General features: G+C 36.1%; 1 protein-coding gene across 8 annotated transcripts in view; it reads right to left on the bottom strand.

Moving 5' to 3' along the window:
* Window positions 1–16,001, bottom strand: part of LOC136843417 (uncharacterized) — a 398,498-nt gene that overhangs the window by 9,611 nt on the left and 372,886 nt on the right. For 6 of the 8 annotated variants that reach the window (XR_010854548.1, XR_010854547.1, XM_067111856.1 and 3 more), the window contains 8 exons: window positions 11,156–11,386; window positions 8,867–9,044; window positions 8,348–8,434; window positions 7,085–7,241; window positions 4,257–4,410; window positions 3,886–4,012; window positions 3,414–3,584; window positions 2,900–2,982 (listed from right to left, as the gene is read on the bottom strand). Coding sequence is in view for 6 of the 8 variants with exons in the window: in XM_067111856.1 (XP_066967957.1) it covers window positions 2,900–2,982; window positions 3,414–3,584; window positions 3,886–4,012; window positions 4,257–4,410; window positions 7,085–7,241; window positions 8,348–8,434; window positions 8,867–9,044; window positions 11,156–11,386 (1,188 nt within the window). In the remaining 2 variants the exon portion in view is untranslated. Of the gene's footprint in view, window positions 1–256; window positions 290–2,899; window positions 2,983–3,413; window positions 3,585–3,885; window positions 4,013–4,256; window positions 4,411–7,084; window positions 7,242–8,347; window positions 8,435–8,866; window positions 9,045–11,155; window positions 11,387–16,001 lie in introns of all 8 variants that reach the window. The other 2 variants (XM_067111860.1, XM_067111858.1) reach the window with 1 other exon arrangement.

Below are 16,001 nucleotides of genomic sequence, written 5' to 3' on the forward strand. Positions count from 1 at the left end.
GTGAAGCTGTGTAGGATATAACTATATACTCATACATATTTTCCTTCTGATTACAAAAGCACCAACTGCATACACTAAATACTATGGAATATATATGTAGCTGTACAGGGACTCTAGACTCTCTGTACAACACTGTCAACAAATATGTTTTAATCTTCTTGTGTAGAGAAACATCTTGTTGACTGCTTTACCTTGCTCAAGAAATACTGTACAATACAGCATTCAATAGCATGCAGAGACTGAAAATAGGACTTGCCTCCATCTTTGTTGTATATCCTAAATGTTTAGGCTGGAATGTGAGAGGAACTCTTTAATTAGAGCTTTTCAAAGCCTGGTAAAAGGGGTGACAAAGTATCATGTTATTACCAGTACTCAAAACTGCTTTAGTTCAATTTACTAGGACATTCACCTAATTCCTTTTGTGAGATTACTGCATCACACAAGTTACTCTATAGTATTTTGCCTTGAACCAAACAGTTCCAAATACTGATAATTTCTTATATTGTTGCTTGGTGAATTAGTTCCAATACTCTATAGGCATGAAACTTCAAGAATTAAAACAACTATTTTATAATGAACTGCGCTTTAGTATCTTTTATGATACCATTGCAGTACAGATAAAATGCATTTATGTTTTTTTTTTCATGGGTAAAAAATTTACTCCATAAATCTAGCGGACTCGGGTAACTAAATAGTGGAAGTAACTAAATAGTGGAATTATTGAATATGACTCCAAATCCATGTGTAGTACCTTGAAGCAGTAACTGAAGACTAAAATTTGCATTTTGCAAATCAAGAAAATAATCTTTACACAACTGTTGTAACAAAATCATTTACAGTAATCATCCACTTCTATTAATTCATGTTAGTGCTCTTCTATCAATTTAGATGCTACATCCAATGACATTCCTTAATATTTATTTGAATCCTATGTTTAAGCTGTATTCCTTACAGCACAATATCTTATGCTGATAGTAAACCTGATTACTACTGCCTAAAAATCTACAAAATTTATCAAGATGTTATGTCATTAATGTTAATGAAAACTATAAAAAAAAACAGTCCTTTAGAGTGACATTCACCCAAATAATTTATTGCACTTAAGTATGGCACAAGACTTAAAAAGTCTATGTTTCACTTTTTAACTAATAAGCTGTCACGGTAGTGGTGCAGGTTGACTTATAGAACCACACTATGTAAAACTTGCCCCTACACTTAATTCCCACAAGAGAAAACTGTCTTAAATATATTTAAAAATTCCTATTTATTTGGGCTCGTTAAATACAAAGTACTCTAATACACTAGAAATGAAATGTTAATTGAGACATGGAATAGAACTGAAATGTAACCAGTATTTATGAAATTCTATACCTGTATTGTTGTGTGTATCACGTACCATACCCAAGGTTTACAGAAATCACAGCTGGGACTATTCCCATTTAGTATCCATAAATTAATCACCTTAGAAAGTTGAAAAATAAAAAAAAAGGATGAAATAAAGAAGTCTGACAGCACTTGAAAGAAGGATAGCTAACAAGTACAGTACAGTTTAAACAAAAATAAAAGTGTATTTTGGGATGAAAGGGATGCTGTGTAAGCCCTTTAACAATGCTATTGTGTGCTGTTAGGATGACGTCTAGCACCACCTCCCTATGGGGTGAAGAAGTAGAAAATGCAATTATAGTGAAATTCATCATGGGACCATGTCCATGGCATGCCATTCATTGTTAGTTGAAATAAAAAAAAATCATATGTACTAACTTTCACAGTTACTGGCATACTACATCCACACATAAGTGAACTGAATTGTAAAGGGTAGCTGTCGCATGTTGAATACTTTTGTAACCTTCTTACTCGATCAGTTAAAAAACTGGTATAAGTTTTGTTGTACTGAAGAATGCTTCATTTTACTGCCTTATATTTAATTTGTTACAATCAGTCACTCTCAAGAAGAAATAATTAGCTTATGTACAGTAGTAATTTCTGGGATACTGAATATATTGCTTTTAGCCCGTAAGTAAATAAAGAATTTATACTATGTGATTTTTAGTGTATCTTCAAATTCAAACTTTCATACTATTTTAAAACTGAAGTGACTTTTATGCATAAAGAGCTCACTTCCTTATAACTTGATATAGCCTGATTTATAAAATTTTAGCTCTTTGAAAATGGATTCTTTGTATACATAGTTTTTTTTGCTGAGCTTGAGTTACAAAAAGGCAGATTCACCAAACTTCTTTCCAAGAACAAGACGGAAATGTTCCAACCCTGAACATTAAATTATCTTAAGCTAAAGCATCACTGTATTAGTGCAATATTACTAATGTGTGCACTTAATATACAACTATAGCATTTGCATATGCCTAAAAAGTTGAGAATACTGTATATCTGAGAATTATAGCATAAACCATTCCATCATGATGTCCTTTCATTATTTTTTAGTGCACTTGAAGCAAAATGGAAATAAAAACATTTTAAAAATTTCCACTTGAAAGTACATGAAGTACTGTATACATAGTACTTGCATTATTTCACCAAGTTCCAAATAAATACTGTATGTCAAATGGGAAGCACTGTATCAACATGTAAAAATTTGAATAGCTAATCATTTCAAGTATACATGTTTACAGCTAGTTGTCTTCATGTTGAAGAGCTAATATACAAGACAGACAAGTGAACTGTCATCAAACAATTGGAACTGATTACAAATATAAAGCACAGTACAGTAGATGCGGCAATAAAACGAGTGTCCTATGTGAGTGATATGGGATTAAGAATTAACTGTAAAAAGTACCTGGATACTTACAGTAAGGGCTAATGACATCTACGAATAAAAATAGTATCCCATCCTTGAAAACGGTTTTAAACAAAAAATGTGACTGGACAAAACTGAACTTACACATCATCCTGGTGATCAGCACCTCCCTCTTCAGCTACTAAAAGCTCATATTCTTCAGCTGCATAACGATCCCAGTCAGATACCTGTGGAAACAAGGTGACGTTAACCACACCTGAGTTGAAAGATTTTTCTGACTGTCACTTTGCGAGAAGTACATTTGAAATGTGAAGTTTCTGGCTATAAATCCACTTTACAAGAAGTACATTTGAAATACAGTACATATGGAGAAAATAAGAAAGTCAAATGAACTTTCTGTTGAATGAATTACATAACCAATTACATAATCTATAATTATAAATACAGAATAATAATCTGTTACAATAAAATTTGGTATTTCCTATCTCATGAAAGTAAATTTACAAAAAATTATACTTTCTACTAATGCCCATACAGCATTACTTCATTAAATAAAACTAGAGAAAATTTAATAGAATGATGGTACTATTGAAAACCATTACAATATTTCTGAAAATAACAGCAGTAGTAATAACTTTTTTCTGCATTAATAACATACCTCAGGTCCATCATCATCTGCCCTGTGTGACGCGAAGGGATCTCTCTGCTCATGATCCAGGTATTTTTCTAGATTGAAGAAGGTGTCAAAGAAGATCGGAGTCATTCTACACTTCTTTAAATCTCTGAGAGAAATCTTGTCACCCTCCTCTGGTCGAACCATATCCAACATCTGAAATGAGAAATAGCTACTTGTGTGCTCAATGCTCATGACAATTACATCAAACGTTTTACAAATCCTACTTTAGGAGTCAACAAAATGGTACCTACATGTCTACCATAAGGTACCTAAAAAAAACTATTTTATGAAGAAATTTAAGAATTTCTTTTTAGCCTTTTATCATATTCTGACTAGCAGACACTGGTAATTATCACTGCCAATACAAGGTACAGTAATACACTTAACATTAAACAACTCTCATCACTTTAGTTTCACTTACAATGCAAAGTAAAACTTATGTAATGTAACTTACCTGACACAGACAATCATGGAAGGGAAGAGTTTCAATTCCTAAAGCCTCCATTCTCTGCAACTGCTCTTCATAGAAATATTCAAGTTCATACATAGAAAGGTAGCCATCTCCATCAAGATCCATACACCTTAATAGGAAAAAAATATTAATTTTTCTGAATAAATTCCATGGAATTACAATGCTTTCAGATTCATGATTTCTATGTTGTATATATTATTACATTTATGATCCACATATTTTGAATAATTTGTGATGATCAAGAACTACATTATATAGTTCTTTTTAAAGATTCAGCTTAAAAGAAAACAAGATTACATATTTATCAACTACACTCCTATTGTTTTCTTGTGTAATAAATCATTTCCTCTTACCTGAACCAGTATTCAATTGCAGTTGGATGCCGCTTGTCCTCCTCAGATATTAAGAACCACACAAACTCTTGATAACCCATACGATCTAGCTTTTGCAATCTGCCTCTAGTCACTGCTCCACTGAATATGCGTTCAATCATACGCCAAGAGAGTGCTAAAATGATTTAAAGAGTGTACAATTCCACACAAATCCAGGAAACAGTTTACCAGTACAGTAATGATAACATCAACTGATTAATTTATTTCTATAGAGATATCCAATTCAACCATTCAAGAGCCATACTGTACTGTAAAACAATATCCTTAGAAGAATTAAGTAACGGAATGAAGTGAAAAAATACCTATACAGTAACTTTATCCAGCTTAGCTCAACCACACAGAGATAACGATTACAATTAACGAGAAATCTGAAGTATTGAATTTTTATACAAAATAGTTTTTTCATACAAACACATAATAGTATATGTCCACATTAGTGGTCTTTAATGTCCCCAGATTCACAATCATTTGTCTACCAGACATTAATTAATGGATTTGGCAAAAAAAAAAAAATTGGTTTTATATTATAAAAAATTTGTTTTATCAAATTCCCACGGTCGTATATGTCACCTTATCACAACTGAGGTGTGATGTGGAGTTGCTGAAAGGCCTAGAATGTTTGTGCAAGCCTTTACAGTCAAGGAAACCTAGGAGCAAGGGTCCCACGAAGTAGGCATGGCACTCCTTGACTGTGTAAGTTCCTCGTTGGAGGAGTTGGTAGAGTTCTCGGCTAGCACTCTGTTAGGCCCGAGTTCGAGCCTCCGGCCGGCCAATGAAGAATGAGAAGAATTTATTTCTGGTGATAGAAATTCATTTCTCACTATAATGTGGTTCGGATTCCACAATAAACTGTAGGTCCCATTGCTAGGTAACCAACTGGTTCTTAGCCACGTAAAATAAGTCTAATCCTTCGGGCCAGCCCTAGGAGGTCGGTTAATCAGCTCAGTGGTCTGGTTAAACTAAGGTATACTTGACTGTCTAGATTTGTAGACCCTTTTCCTATAGCAGTGTGACCACTGCCTGGCCAAACCAATTATAGCATATCTCACAGGTGGGGTGTTGCAAACACACTAGGCTGTGGCAGCTGCTGCACAAGAGGTGCAGGTCATTGTCAAGAGATGTCATGAAAGTGCATGTATGCACACAAAAAGCACAGCAGCAACAAAGACCACAAAATATCATAAAGAAAAAGAATGCTGGAAAACATAACATACACAGTACAGGGTAACAACTATCAATAATAAACAGGAAAAAATTACTATATCATAAAATCGGTTGAAAATACAGATTAATAGGTAGTAATTTGGGGCAGCGAAAAAAAACATGCTTAATAGTACATACAAAGCAAAATTCCTGACAATTGCAAGAAAATGACCTGTCTAGTGCTGAAGAGTCACTTTTAATGCTAAGAAGGTAGCCCAAAAAACAGAAAGTAATAAAGTATTAACCAAAAGTACAATGTTAAAAAGCAACGACAGCCTCTTCACCCTTCGCTCACACTATGGTAAAGAAACTAGTGGAAGTTAGAGCATATGAAAACCTACCAGTGAGCCCTAACTACATAAATCATTCATTAAAACAATTGAGACCCAAACATAAATACTGCAGAAGAATATAAAACTATACACAACAATTAAAATAATGCTGTATTAATATAAAGACGCATACTTCTCAGGATAAAAATATAAGTAAAAATTACGCACTGTTAGCCATTACAGCAAACCAAAAGAAGACACAGGTGACTATATTACCTTCTAATGAAGGACAATAAGTAAAAAAATAAAGATGAATTAGTTAATGAACAATGAGATAATGGTTAGAATAACACTACGAAATACAGCTCCTGAAGAGGGGAGTGATCTGGGATATTCTGGACAAAGTTATCAGTACACCAGACCACCACTGTTGGGTACATGTATATTCAGATGGCACATACACCATTAGGTTACCATCTACTTCTGTTTACTGAAGTGTCAAGAGAAGTCTGAGACCAAGCACATATGACTGATGGGTTGGAAGAACAATTAATAGAAAAAATATAAAAATATGAAGATTTCATCATCTAGTACAGTCATATTACTGAGTTTATTTTTCTTTTTTGCTAGCCCAAGATGGGATATAAATTCTCAAAGCTCACCATTCATTAGCAATATTTTACCTCTACATTACTGGGAAGGCAGGCAGTAAATCCAATGCAACACCAAAGGACTACTGTACTAGAATACAAAAGTACCTAGTTTATACTGTTCTTATGCAGGAATATGTTCTGGTATCACAGGCATTCTTTTAGCAAAGTAATATGAGTTACAGGACAGGAAAACTTAAAAAAAAAAAAGAACACATTAGGTTATGCCACTTTTTTCCAGGGTATGTTTGAATTAATTTTTTACTTTAAAACTATAGTTACAAAACTAATTATTGTACCACATTGGCTCTTAGCACTTTATACATAGTTTGCAGACCCTGTGTTTAATGCTGAAAAGTAATATTTGATCCACAACTTGGAGGTTTTGATTATAATGAAGAGTTGTCAGTAAAATAAAATAATAGATCTGATTTGAAGTTAAGAACATTTGGTGTTCTGACACAAACACGCAATTATTTGCTTTGCCAAATTTAGGTTATTGGTACTGAACAATTCGAGGCATTCACAGAGACAACTCTTCACCCCCCTCTCTCCAATTTGTACAAAACAAGATCAAGGTTCAGTACTTCTAAACCCAAGTATAGGACTTTAGGTTTATCAGTTTGTATGGTTTCTTAAATAAAAAATAAACAGCACGACTTACATCTTTCATTATGTTTTGCTAGATCATGCTTATCAATAAAGAGATCATGATCTGAATCTAGCTCCCAGAATTTACAATAAATAACATAGAAGTGTTCATAACTGAAGTAGTCTGTTATCTGGTTGATATCCTCCTCTTCTTCCAAGTAGCTGATCACCTGCAGCAAAAACAGCAATAAATAAATACATTTTAATTGAACTTTCAGCTAATTTTTTTAGGTGATACTACCACTTAACTTACAAAACATCCCATGAGTATAAGTAAAATTCAAGCTAGTCTATCATTTTGTATGGTACTTTTAATTTACCTTGATATATATCAAGTTATGGCTAGCATAGCAACATTCAGAAGTCTGAAATTTGAGTTCACTTAAGATCCAGCACACTGGCTCCTGATGTCTTTTCCATGGCCCTCTTGTCCCACTTAAAATGTTGATTTTTTTTTTTTTAACATACTTTCACATATACAAGTATAGCTTAGTTTTCCCTTTACAGCAAATATTACAACAAAGTCAATAAGGGTAAAGATATAACTATAGTGATATTGGTTTTAGAGGCATATATCTCAACAATTAACTTGTTTTTGCCTACTAGATGCTGCACACACAAACAGTTTATCTTAAATTTTGCATATCAATCGTGAAGCAATACTTATCAGGAAGCTTACAAAGCCAGTACTGTATTCGCATAGCAACTACGAAAGTCTTAGTATTCTGAGACGGGACTGGTTTATTCAGGACTTTATTTAAGCAATTTCTTGTGTGGTATTTTCACCATCATATTCTCGTTTTTGGAAGCTCCTTTTGACCTGCCTGAATGACCTTTAAAGGTCATTGGCAGTATATTATATGCTCTATTATCAATGAAACTTAAAGTTCTTCTCTCCCTTTTTTTATTTTATCACAAACTACCATTAATTATGAAAGATTTCTTGTACTTCTTACACAGTACCAAAGATTAAAATAGTTTTGGACCATTTTAATTAACAATCATCTGCCTGTGACATATTTTAAGTCATCTGCCATAACACTCTTGACCATTTACACAAAACAAGTAATTTTTTCATGGATACTGAACCTTGCTCAGCTATCCCAATAGTATTATGAAGACTGATACTCAGTGTTAGGGTAACAGTAGTTACAGTATACACTTCTGTATTTATATCCAATGAAAAAAGTGTGTTAAAAAAAATCCTTATTCATAACTTTTAATAAAGAAAAATGTTAAAATTATTAAAGAACTGCAATAAAAAATACATTCATACCTGTAACAGATTGGATCTTCTCAGTTCTGGTACGGTTATCCTACCTGACCACGACCTATTTACACAATAATATATTCTTGCTATTACCTGAAAAGAAAATTAAAACTAGATAAATGAATATGGTACAGTTGTAAAATAAATCTTTGTTTTACATTTCTCATGTTAAAATGTGTGAAGTGGCATATTAAGATACTGTACTGTATTTTAAAATGTATCTTAGAAGAAGATACCCTGTAAACATTGGTTCTTATTTCTGAATTTGCACTTCAAAGGTTCTATGTCTGAATTTGCACTTCCATAATTTTAGGCTTTTGTTTTTTCACAAAAATATATTTTTAACAAATGCTGAAAAAAGAAAATTAAAATCCACACCTAAACACAGCACAAGCACCTTCTAGTTTTAATGATGTACAGGAACAAATTGAAAAATATGGTAAATACTGAATTTTATTACATATAACCGAAATAGATTAACGAATTGTTTCAACAAAATTCTCTAGTGAGGTTATAAGCACTTACAGTGTGAACATATCTGGAGTGGAACTCTGTGGCTTCTTTAAGAAAAGTAAGTCCAGGATGAGTGTCCACTACATCTTGGATCATGCTGAGGAAATCCTCAGGAATGAGGTAGTTCCGCACACCACGGCTAAGGACACGCACAAAGCGAGATGCCATGTCATGGCAAGTAGAGATCACTCTGTAAAGGAAACATTCAATGCTGTTTGAAGATTTGAAACAATCAATATTTATCAACTACTTAATATGTAAAATTTACTTTACCAAAAAACCCTTTGGGTACTTAGAGTACCCATTCTGTTTCCACAAAATGACCCATTAAATGGCCCTTACAATATAAGGAAGTTACAAATGAAATGGCCCGTACAGTATATGGAAAGTAGAGAGTTTGTATAAAAAAAATGACTTTTCAAAACATTACATTTTTATACAGATTTATACAGTACATACGATTGCATCCTAGTGCACCATATTTGTATGAATACAAGATGAGCAGTCTACCTACCTATGAATTATAATGGAGTGAAAGTGTAATACAGTATATCAATGAGCTCCAGTATAATAACTGACCCTTGGAATAAGGTTGAAAAACACTCACAGAACGTGACTTAACAAATGTTCTGTGTTTTCATGGGAAAAAAAATATTTGCAGCGCTACTCCAAAAGTGAAACCTTGGCTGAAAGAGTCAAATAAAATATAGGGATTGAGACAGTGACAAGTGGAAATGAATGCCTTCTATCTGTGTACTGTACCTCTCAACCTTAAGGTAAGGAATAGCCTATGCTGTGTGCAATGCTAAGGGAGAAACAGGGTGCCCCCAGAAGTTGGGACCTCATGTGCATAATTAAGTTTTATGGTTTATATGGTGATGCAGAATACAGTAGAATATAGAATTTTGGCCAGAGGCCAAGCACTGAGGCCTGTGAGGTCATTTAGTGCCAAAAGGGAAGTTGAGAGTAGGAAAGGTTTTAAAGGTGTAACAGGAGGAAAATCTCACAGCTGCACTCTAAAACAATTGTTAGCAGAGGGAAGAAAGAGAATAAGAAAGGAGGTACAGTAAAAAGAATGAAAGGGGCTGCAGCTAGGGGCCAAAGGTTGCTTCAAAGAACCTTAAGTAATACCTACAGTGCACTGCATAAGGTGCACTGATGGCACTACCCCCTACGGAGTTTAAGGTGATGTAGGTCAGGCTAGGTTGGGGAGGGAGGGGATTGAAGCCAACCCCACCCCCACCCCTAGCCAAGTAAGGTTAGGTTGGGTTATGAATGGTAAGGTTAGGATGCATCACTGTATTGAACTCATGACTTACGGCACTAGGTTATGTTGGATTTAGTGCTGGGTAGCCTTCGGCCACGTAAGGCAAGACCTGGCACAATGAGGTAGGTTAGGTTAAGATGGAGCGCCTACAGTTTAGGTGGCCAAGCCTGTGGTGTAGGTTCCGACTAGGAAACTGGCAGACAAATACAAACAAGACAAACTTTTCCTGTAGTGCCAGGTCCTGACTTAACCAGATGTAACCAACCTAACCTAACACAGGACGGCGTGCCTAAACCTGGCCAGGGGGGCTTTGCCCCCCTGGACCCCCCCCAGAATGCATGGGTTCGCGGAACTACTTACCTTGGCGGAGTTATTGTAGCACGGGCAGAAGGTGTTATGCAGCCTGGCAACCGAAACTGTAAACTACCCGTTAGGATGTATCACTGTACCTGAATTTGCTTAATTTTCTTGCTTTACAAATGTTTTGGTGATACAGTAGTATGCTATTAATAAGCATGAACTTGGCCTTTTATGATTGATTATGTGATTTGTGTATATCCTGCTTTTCTAACTGGTGCATCGCACTATTGCATTTTTCTCAAACATAAACCCCAGTTGCCTACTGGGGTCCCTCCCCAATGAACATAAAGGGAAGGGTATGCACAAAACCGTGTGCTTCGAACTAACTGTAATGGTTAGGAATGCATAATATGAGACAACCTGGCAGAAAAAACATAGTTTGTATAACTGGCTAAGAAATAAAATATAATTTAGTATTTCCCTTATTTCCCTAATGTAGACTGCAGTATTGTATTTACATTTTTTCACCAACAACCATAATTGTTGGAGGAATTCGTACGAGAAATCCCAAACATAACGGTTTGCCCAAACAATGACAGTCAAAGACAAACTACAGGACGAACAGTTAGAAAAATACACAGGTATTATGCTCCATGTTCTTGGTTGGAAACTAATTTGACGTAAGCCAACCATTATACAGTGTAATTAACACTCAGACATATCTTTCCTCTTACCTGGTCCAGTAATCACAAAATTGTTCTTGTGTGAGGTAGCCGAGCTTATCCCCGCCTGCAGCGATGAACAGAGGAGCCTTCCAGTAAAGGGGTAACTGACACGCCCTCATAAGGGGTTCCATATTTTCCCTTGTTATCTGTCCGCCATGCTCCCGGAAAAGTGACCCTACTCGACTCACCGCCTGCTCCTGCGCTGACTGGGTCGTTGGGCGTCCCATTGGGTAATAAAATCTGAAAAGTGTGAAATGAACTTTACTCACTGCGGAAGAACAATGACAGACACGTTAGACAGACGAAATATCAAGCTCGTCCTCTGCATGCAACTAAAATAACCAATAAATAAATTGGTACAGCTTTTGTTGTTGGTCTACTTCTCTCTCTCAAATACGAATGTAAATGTTAGTGTAATTCATCGATAATGCCTGAGAAATTATTTGCCTCTAGCATCCTATCGGTAGGCTATGGTTCAAAATGTGTTTATTACATAGGCTACTTGTCAGGTTTTGCCCAAAACTTCGTTTTACAAGAAATTTACAGACTGCTCAAAATGACGTTTTCGGCTACTTTTTCGAACATAATACATTAAATCATTGTTTTTTCGTCTGGAAGCTTTCTACTTTTTCTTCGACAAAATGTACCTTCACTGCGAGTTACGAACTCATACTATTTACATATTTATAAGGAAGAAATACTGACAAGCTCATCAAGAGCGGAAGAGAACTCGTGTCCTTTATTATTATTATTATTATTATTATTATTATTATTATTATTATTATTATTATTATTATTATTATTATTATTATTATTATTTGGAAATCTTGACCGAGTTTGTGGTGTTCACAGTAACTTCCACTGGCTGCATCTTTCTTCATCAACGTTGGAGGCAACACGGCAAGTAATAAAAGTCAAGGCCCGTGTGAAGAGGCATCATATGCATACGTGAGTCTATGCGTACCCACAGACAAATTGATTTAAGGAGACCCTGGCCCCTCCAGGAAGTCGCAGTTCTTGTTCCGGAAGTATTACGACATACGATGCATGCTCTCTCTCTCTCTCTCTCTCTCTCTCTCTCTCTCTCTCTCTCTCTCTCTCTCTCTCTCTCTCTCTCTCTCTCATCAAAGTTTTCCGTCTAATTCCACACACAAGACCAACGCAACAGGATGTAGTTCACACAGCTGGTATTAAGGGTTTTAAACAAGGCCAACGTTATGAGGTGTCAGGTGTGTGCGTGCGAGACACGCCAGAGGAGGAGTCGGATTGAAAGGAGAGTTTGGGGGGAGAGGGGTTAAGGTCGCAAAAGAAACCACCCTTCACCCCATCACGATGAACCAGAACCCGAAGGGCCAAAGGGTTTTGAGGCTTCCTTGACACTGAAGAAAAAGGCGTATAACAACACGAGCATCTCTCTCTCTCTCTCTCTCTCTCTCTCTCTCTCTCTCTCTCTGAATTTATTGTATCTGATTTAATTTAAAACTTACAGCCCTGATCTCTTCTCTTTTTCTCTAGATTTATTGGATCACATGATTTAAAACGTACAGCCCTATATCATTCCGTCTCTTTCTCTCTAGATTTATTGGATATTTTATTTAACGCAATCCCAGTCGCTCTCACCCTCTCTACACATTTATTGGTTCTCATTTCAAACACAGCCTCGAACTTTTACACGTATCCAGCATTAACTTGGCTCTTGCAACAGGTAAGTAGTTTATCGGGACTCGATAGGAGATCTATGAAAGTCTCAGTGAGCGGTTGTGTTTTTGTTGTGAATATTATTATAATACAGTTGGTTTGTATTATTCTGTAGTTTCGTATTTTCTTTTGTTGATAGTGTTTTTGTTGTTGGTTTAGGATGTTGTCGTCTTTGTTTGTTGATTTAGTGACAAAAGACGTTTTGGGATGAAAGAACGCACCCACTTGGGGGCGCATGCGTCATTTTCCTTGGTTGAAAAAAAGCCGGGGCAGAAGAGAGGGATTCAGCAAAGGAGGAGCGCCGTTCTTAGTCCTGGCAAATTGTGATATATCAATATATCTCAAGAAGTATTCCTTTTAAAAGTGTTTTATTACAATTCAGCTAAGTAAATTGGTTGTTATATCTTGTGTTATTTTGTGGTATGCATACTGTCGAGGTGACATAATTTGTATTAATTGGTTGATAACTTGGATAGTTTGCACTGGCAAACTGAACAGTTGGCTGTTAGTAAAGTTACAGTAAGCCTATGATTACTGTCGATTGTTTTTGAATATTTTAATGAAGTAGCATAGAGAAAGAGTCCATTTGTCTCTTAATAACGAGCCTGGGGCGTGAAATAAAATTTAATATAGTTTAACATCAATTATTTCACGCTTATTGAAATGTTTGTTTAGTTATTTATTTGGCTCTTATAAGTAACTAAATAGTTTTTCATAAAACAGACCATTTATTTTAACACTACTACAAAGGATGCCCACAGACAATGGAAAAAAGAAAAATTTTTAGTACAAGTTTCCATACTAACTATGCAGTAAATGGAATGAAGGAACTTAACTTATTAATTTTTTATGCTTGACCTTAGGCAACTGCCTTTCAAGTTAATTGCTGGGTTAGACCTGGGTATTTGGGCATTGTGATTACAGTCTATACGCATAACTGATCCTCTTGCTTGTACAATATGGAAAACCAAACCTACCTATAATGTAAGTCACAATTACCTAACTTCCCCATTTCCTAATATTTTTGGATAAATTTTCCACTGAAAGCCTTTCAGTTCGAAAAATACCAGTACATGATTTTGGCAATCACCCCTTTTAGACAAGGAGACAATGTGTAACGCATTCAGTAATAAACATAAACAACTCACTGAACGGGGTGTAGGCACCAAGTTTCATAATTCATTCCGCAGCTTCATAGTTATAGATCTTCAGGAAACAAAACTCTAAACCAGTAAAAGTGAATGATACAGCGAACCGGTTAAAAATGGAACCCTAAAGAATTTCATTTTCTAGGGATACTACACGTCTACCTGGAAGCACTTCGTTGTGATCCGTTAATGATCTTTCCAACATTAAAGAGGAATTTTTGAAGTTTTTATCTCGTTAAGAAATCAACTAACAGGTACAATAATGCACACGAAAGGACAGAACTAAATGAAGAGAAGCACCGTTAATATAACACATAAATACAAACACAGCTGTGAAATACGCAACGTGTTGCAAGAAGTTAGTTTCTACCTTGAGATGAACATTATTTTAGATCAGATAAACATCGTAACTAGTGAAGGGGAAAAATCTATGTTAATGCCCCTTCAGAGGCAATACGAAATATGCGTTTGGCGAGGAGGTTGGGGGTTGGCGGAGAGGATGAAAAGGTGCACTTTGTCTTAAGGGGTAAGGGGGGGGGGGACTTTGAATCAACAGGCAGAGTAGAGATACGCAATTAAGATATGACGTGTAAAGGCCCGACCTTTGAAAGGAAAAGAGAGATGAATGTGAGTGTGTGTGAAAGAGAAGGTGAGAGGGAGGGAGGGAGAGAGAATAAGCCTGTACGGGGAGGGGGTTAACTTGAAAAGCAATCACATGTTTTAGGATAAAGAACCGATGCTAACGGTGAAGGAAGATGAAATTTTAAACATTAGAGCAGTACCATTAAAAGAAAAGTACAAAGTCTAAACGAATTCATATTAAAGGATAGCAAATTTAGAGGGGGAAAATGTGTTCGCCCCAAAATAAAATAACAGAACATCGAAGAACGACCACTGGGGAAGGGGCCAACAAGAAAGACAGTGAGAGATACACCGAGAGGAGAGGGGATAAATTACCAAGCAGACAGAACAACTAGGGCAAAAAGATGACAGGCAAAAGTGAGCTCCGCCCTTCAAACCCTTCTAACCAACATTGCCAACTGAGGCAGAAAGCCTTCGGCAATGGGTCGACAATGGAAGAGTTCGATTCTTATCTCAACATGCTGGCAATGGACATTCTGCCGGTATTGTTGTTATGTCTGTGCTCAACATTTTGTATCAGAACCCGCAACTTTTATATCATTACTTTTTGTTTCTGTTATGGAGACATGGGAGTCTGACAGGGCGACTGCCGTTTATTGCTCACAGATCGCTCGTGAATTCGAGAAAACCCTAACTTTTAATGGTTCAATTATGAGAAACAAATAAAAGTGACCAATGGATACAATGCATAAAATTTAGCTTACCCTTAAACATGGTTAAACGTCGCTCATTTTCCTTCCGCGTCTCAGAATACTTAATGGAGGCCACTTTCTATGTTTGGGTTACTTTTAAGCTGAGTCCTCCATTTACAAAATGGCTCTTAAGTCACGGAGTCGTCTCGAACCCTTCCTCGTATACTATCCTCATTAAGGTAAAACGACCCTTCCTCCTCAAACCCCATTCTACTATCAGACTCTTATCAGTACGGGGATCCCTCAACCCTAACTCCTCAACCTCCTTTGACGTCAAACAGAAGGATGCAATATCCTTACATGGACCACCCAAAAGGACATCTTTAACCCCCCCCCACAACCCCCAGCTCCCTTAACCCTTCTTGGATAAGAAAATGTCACTCCACCCACGTATATATAAATGACGAAGACTTGTCACCAATGAGGGACTCAGATGCTCATTAGTGAAGTGTGAGGTTTCTTCGACATAAAGTCTGACAAGTATGCTGTCAGGCACCCTTTCCTTAACATCTATCCAATCATTCCTACAATTCTTTCATAAAACAACAAAGCACTGCCTTCAGGTTTTAGTGTCCCTACCTTGTTGTCAAGCATTAAAATCGAAGCGAAATAACCTTTAAACAACGAGGTTTCCTCATTTCTTTTAAAATGCGACGATGAAAACGTTGTATCAAC

This window comes from Macrobrachium rosenbergii, chromosome 11, assembly GCF_040412425.1.
Source record: "Macrobrachium rosenbergii isolate ZJJX-2024 chromosome 11, ASM4041242v1, whole genome shotgun sequence".
In the NCBI taxonomy this organism is placed as follows: domain Eukaryota; kingdom Metazoa; phylum Arthropoda; class Malacostraca; order Decapoda; family Palaemonidae; genus Macrobrachium; species Macrobrachium rosenbergii.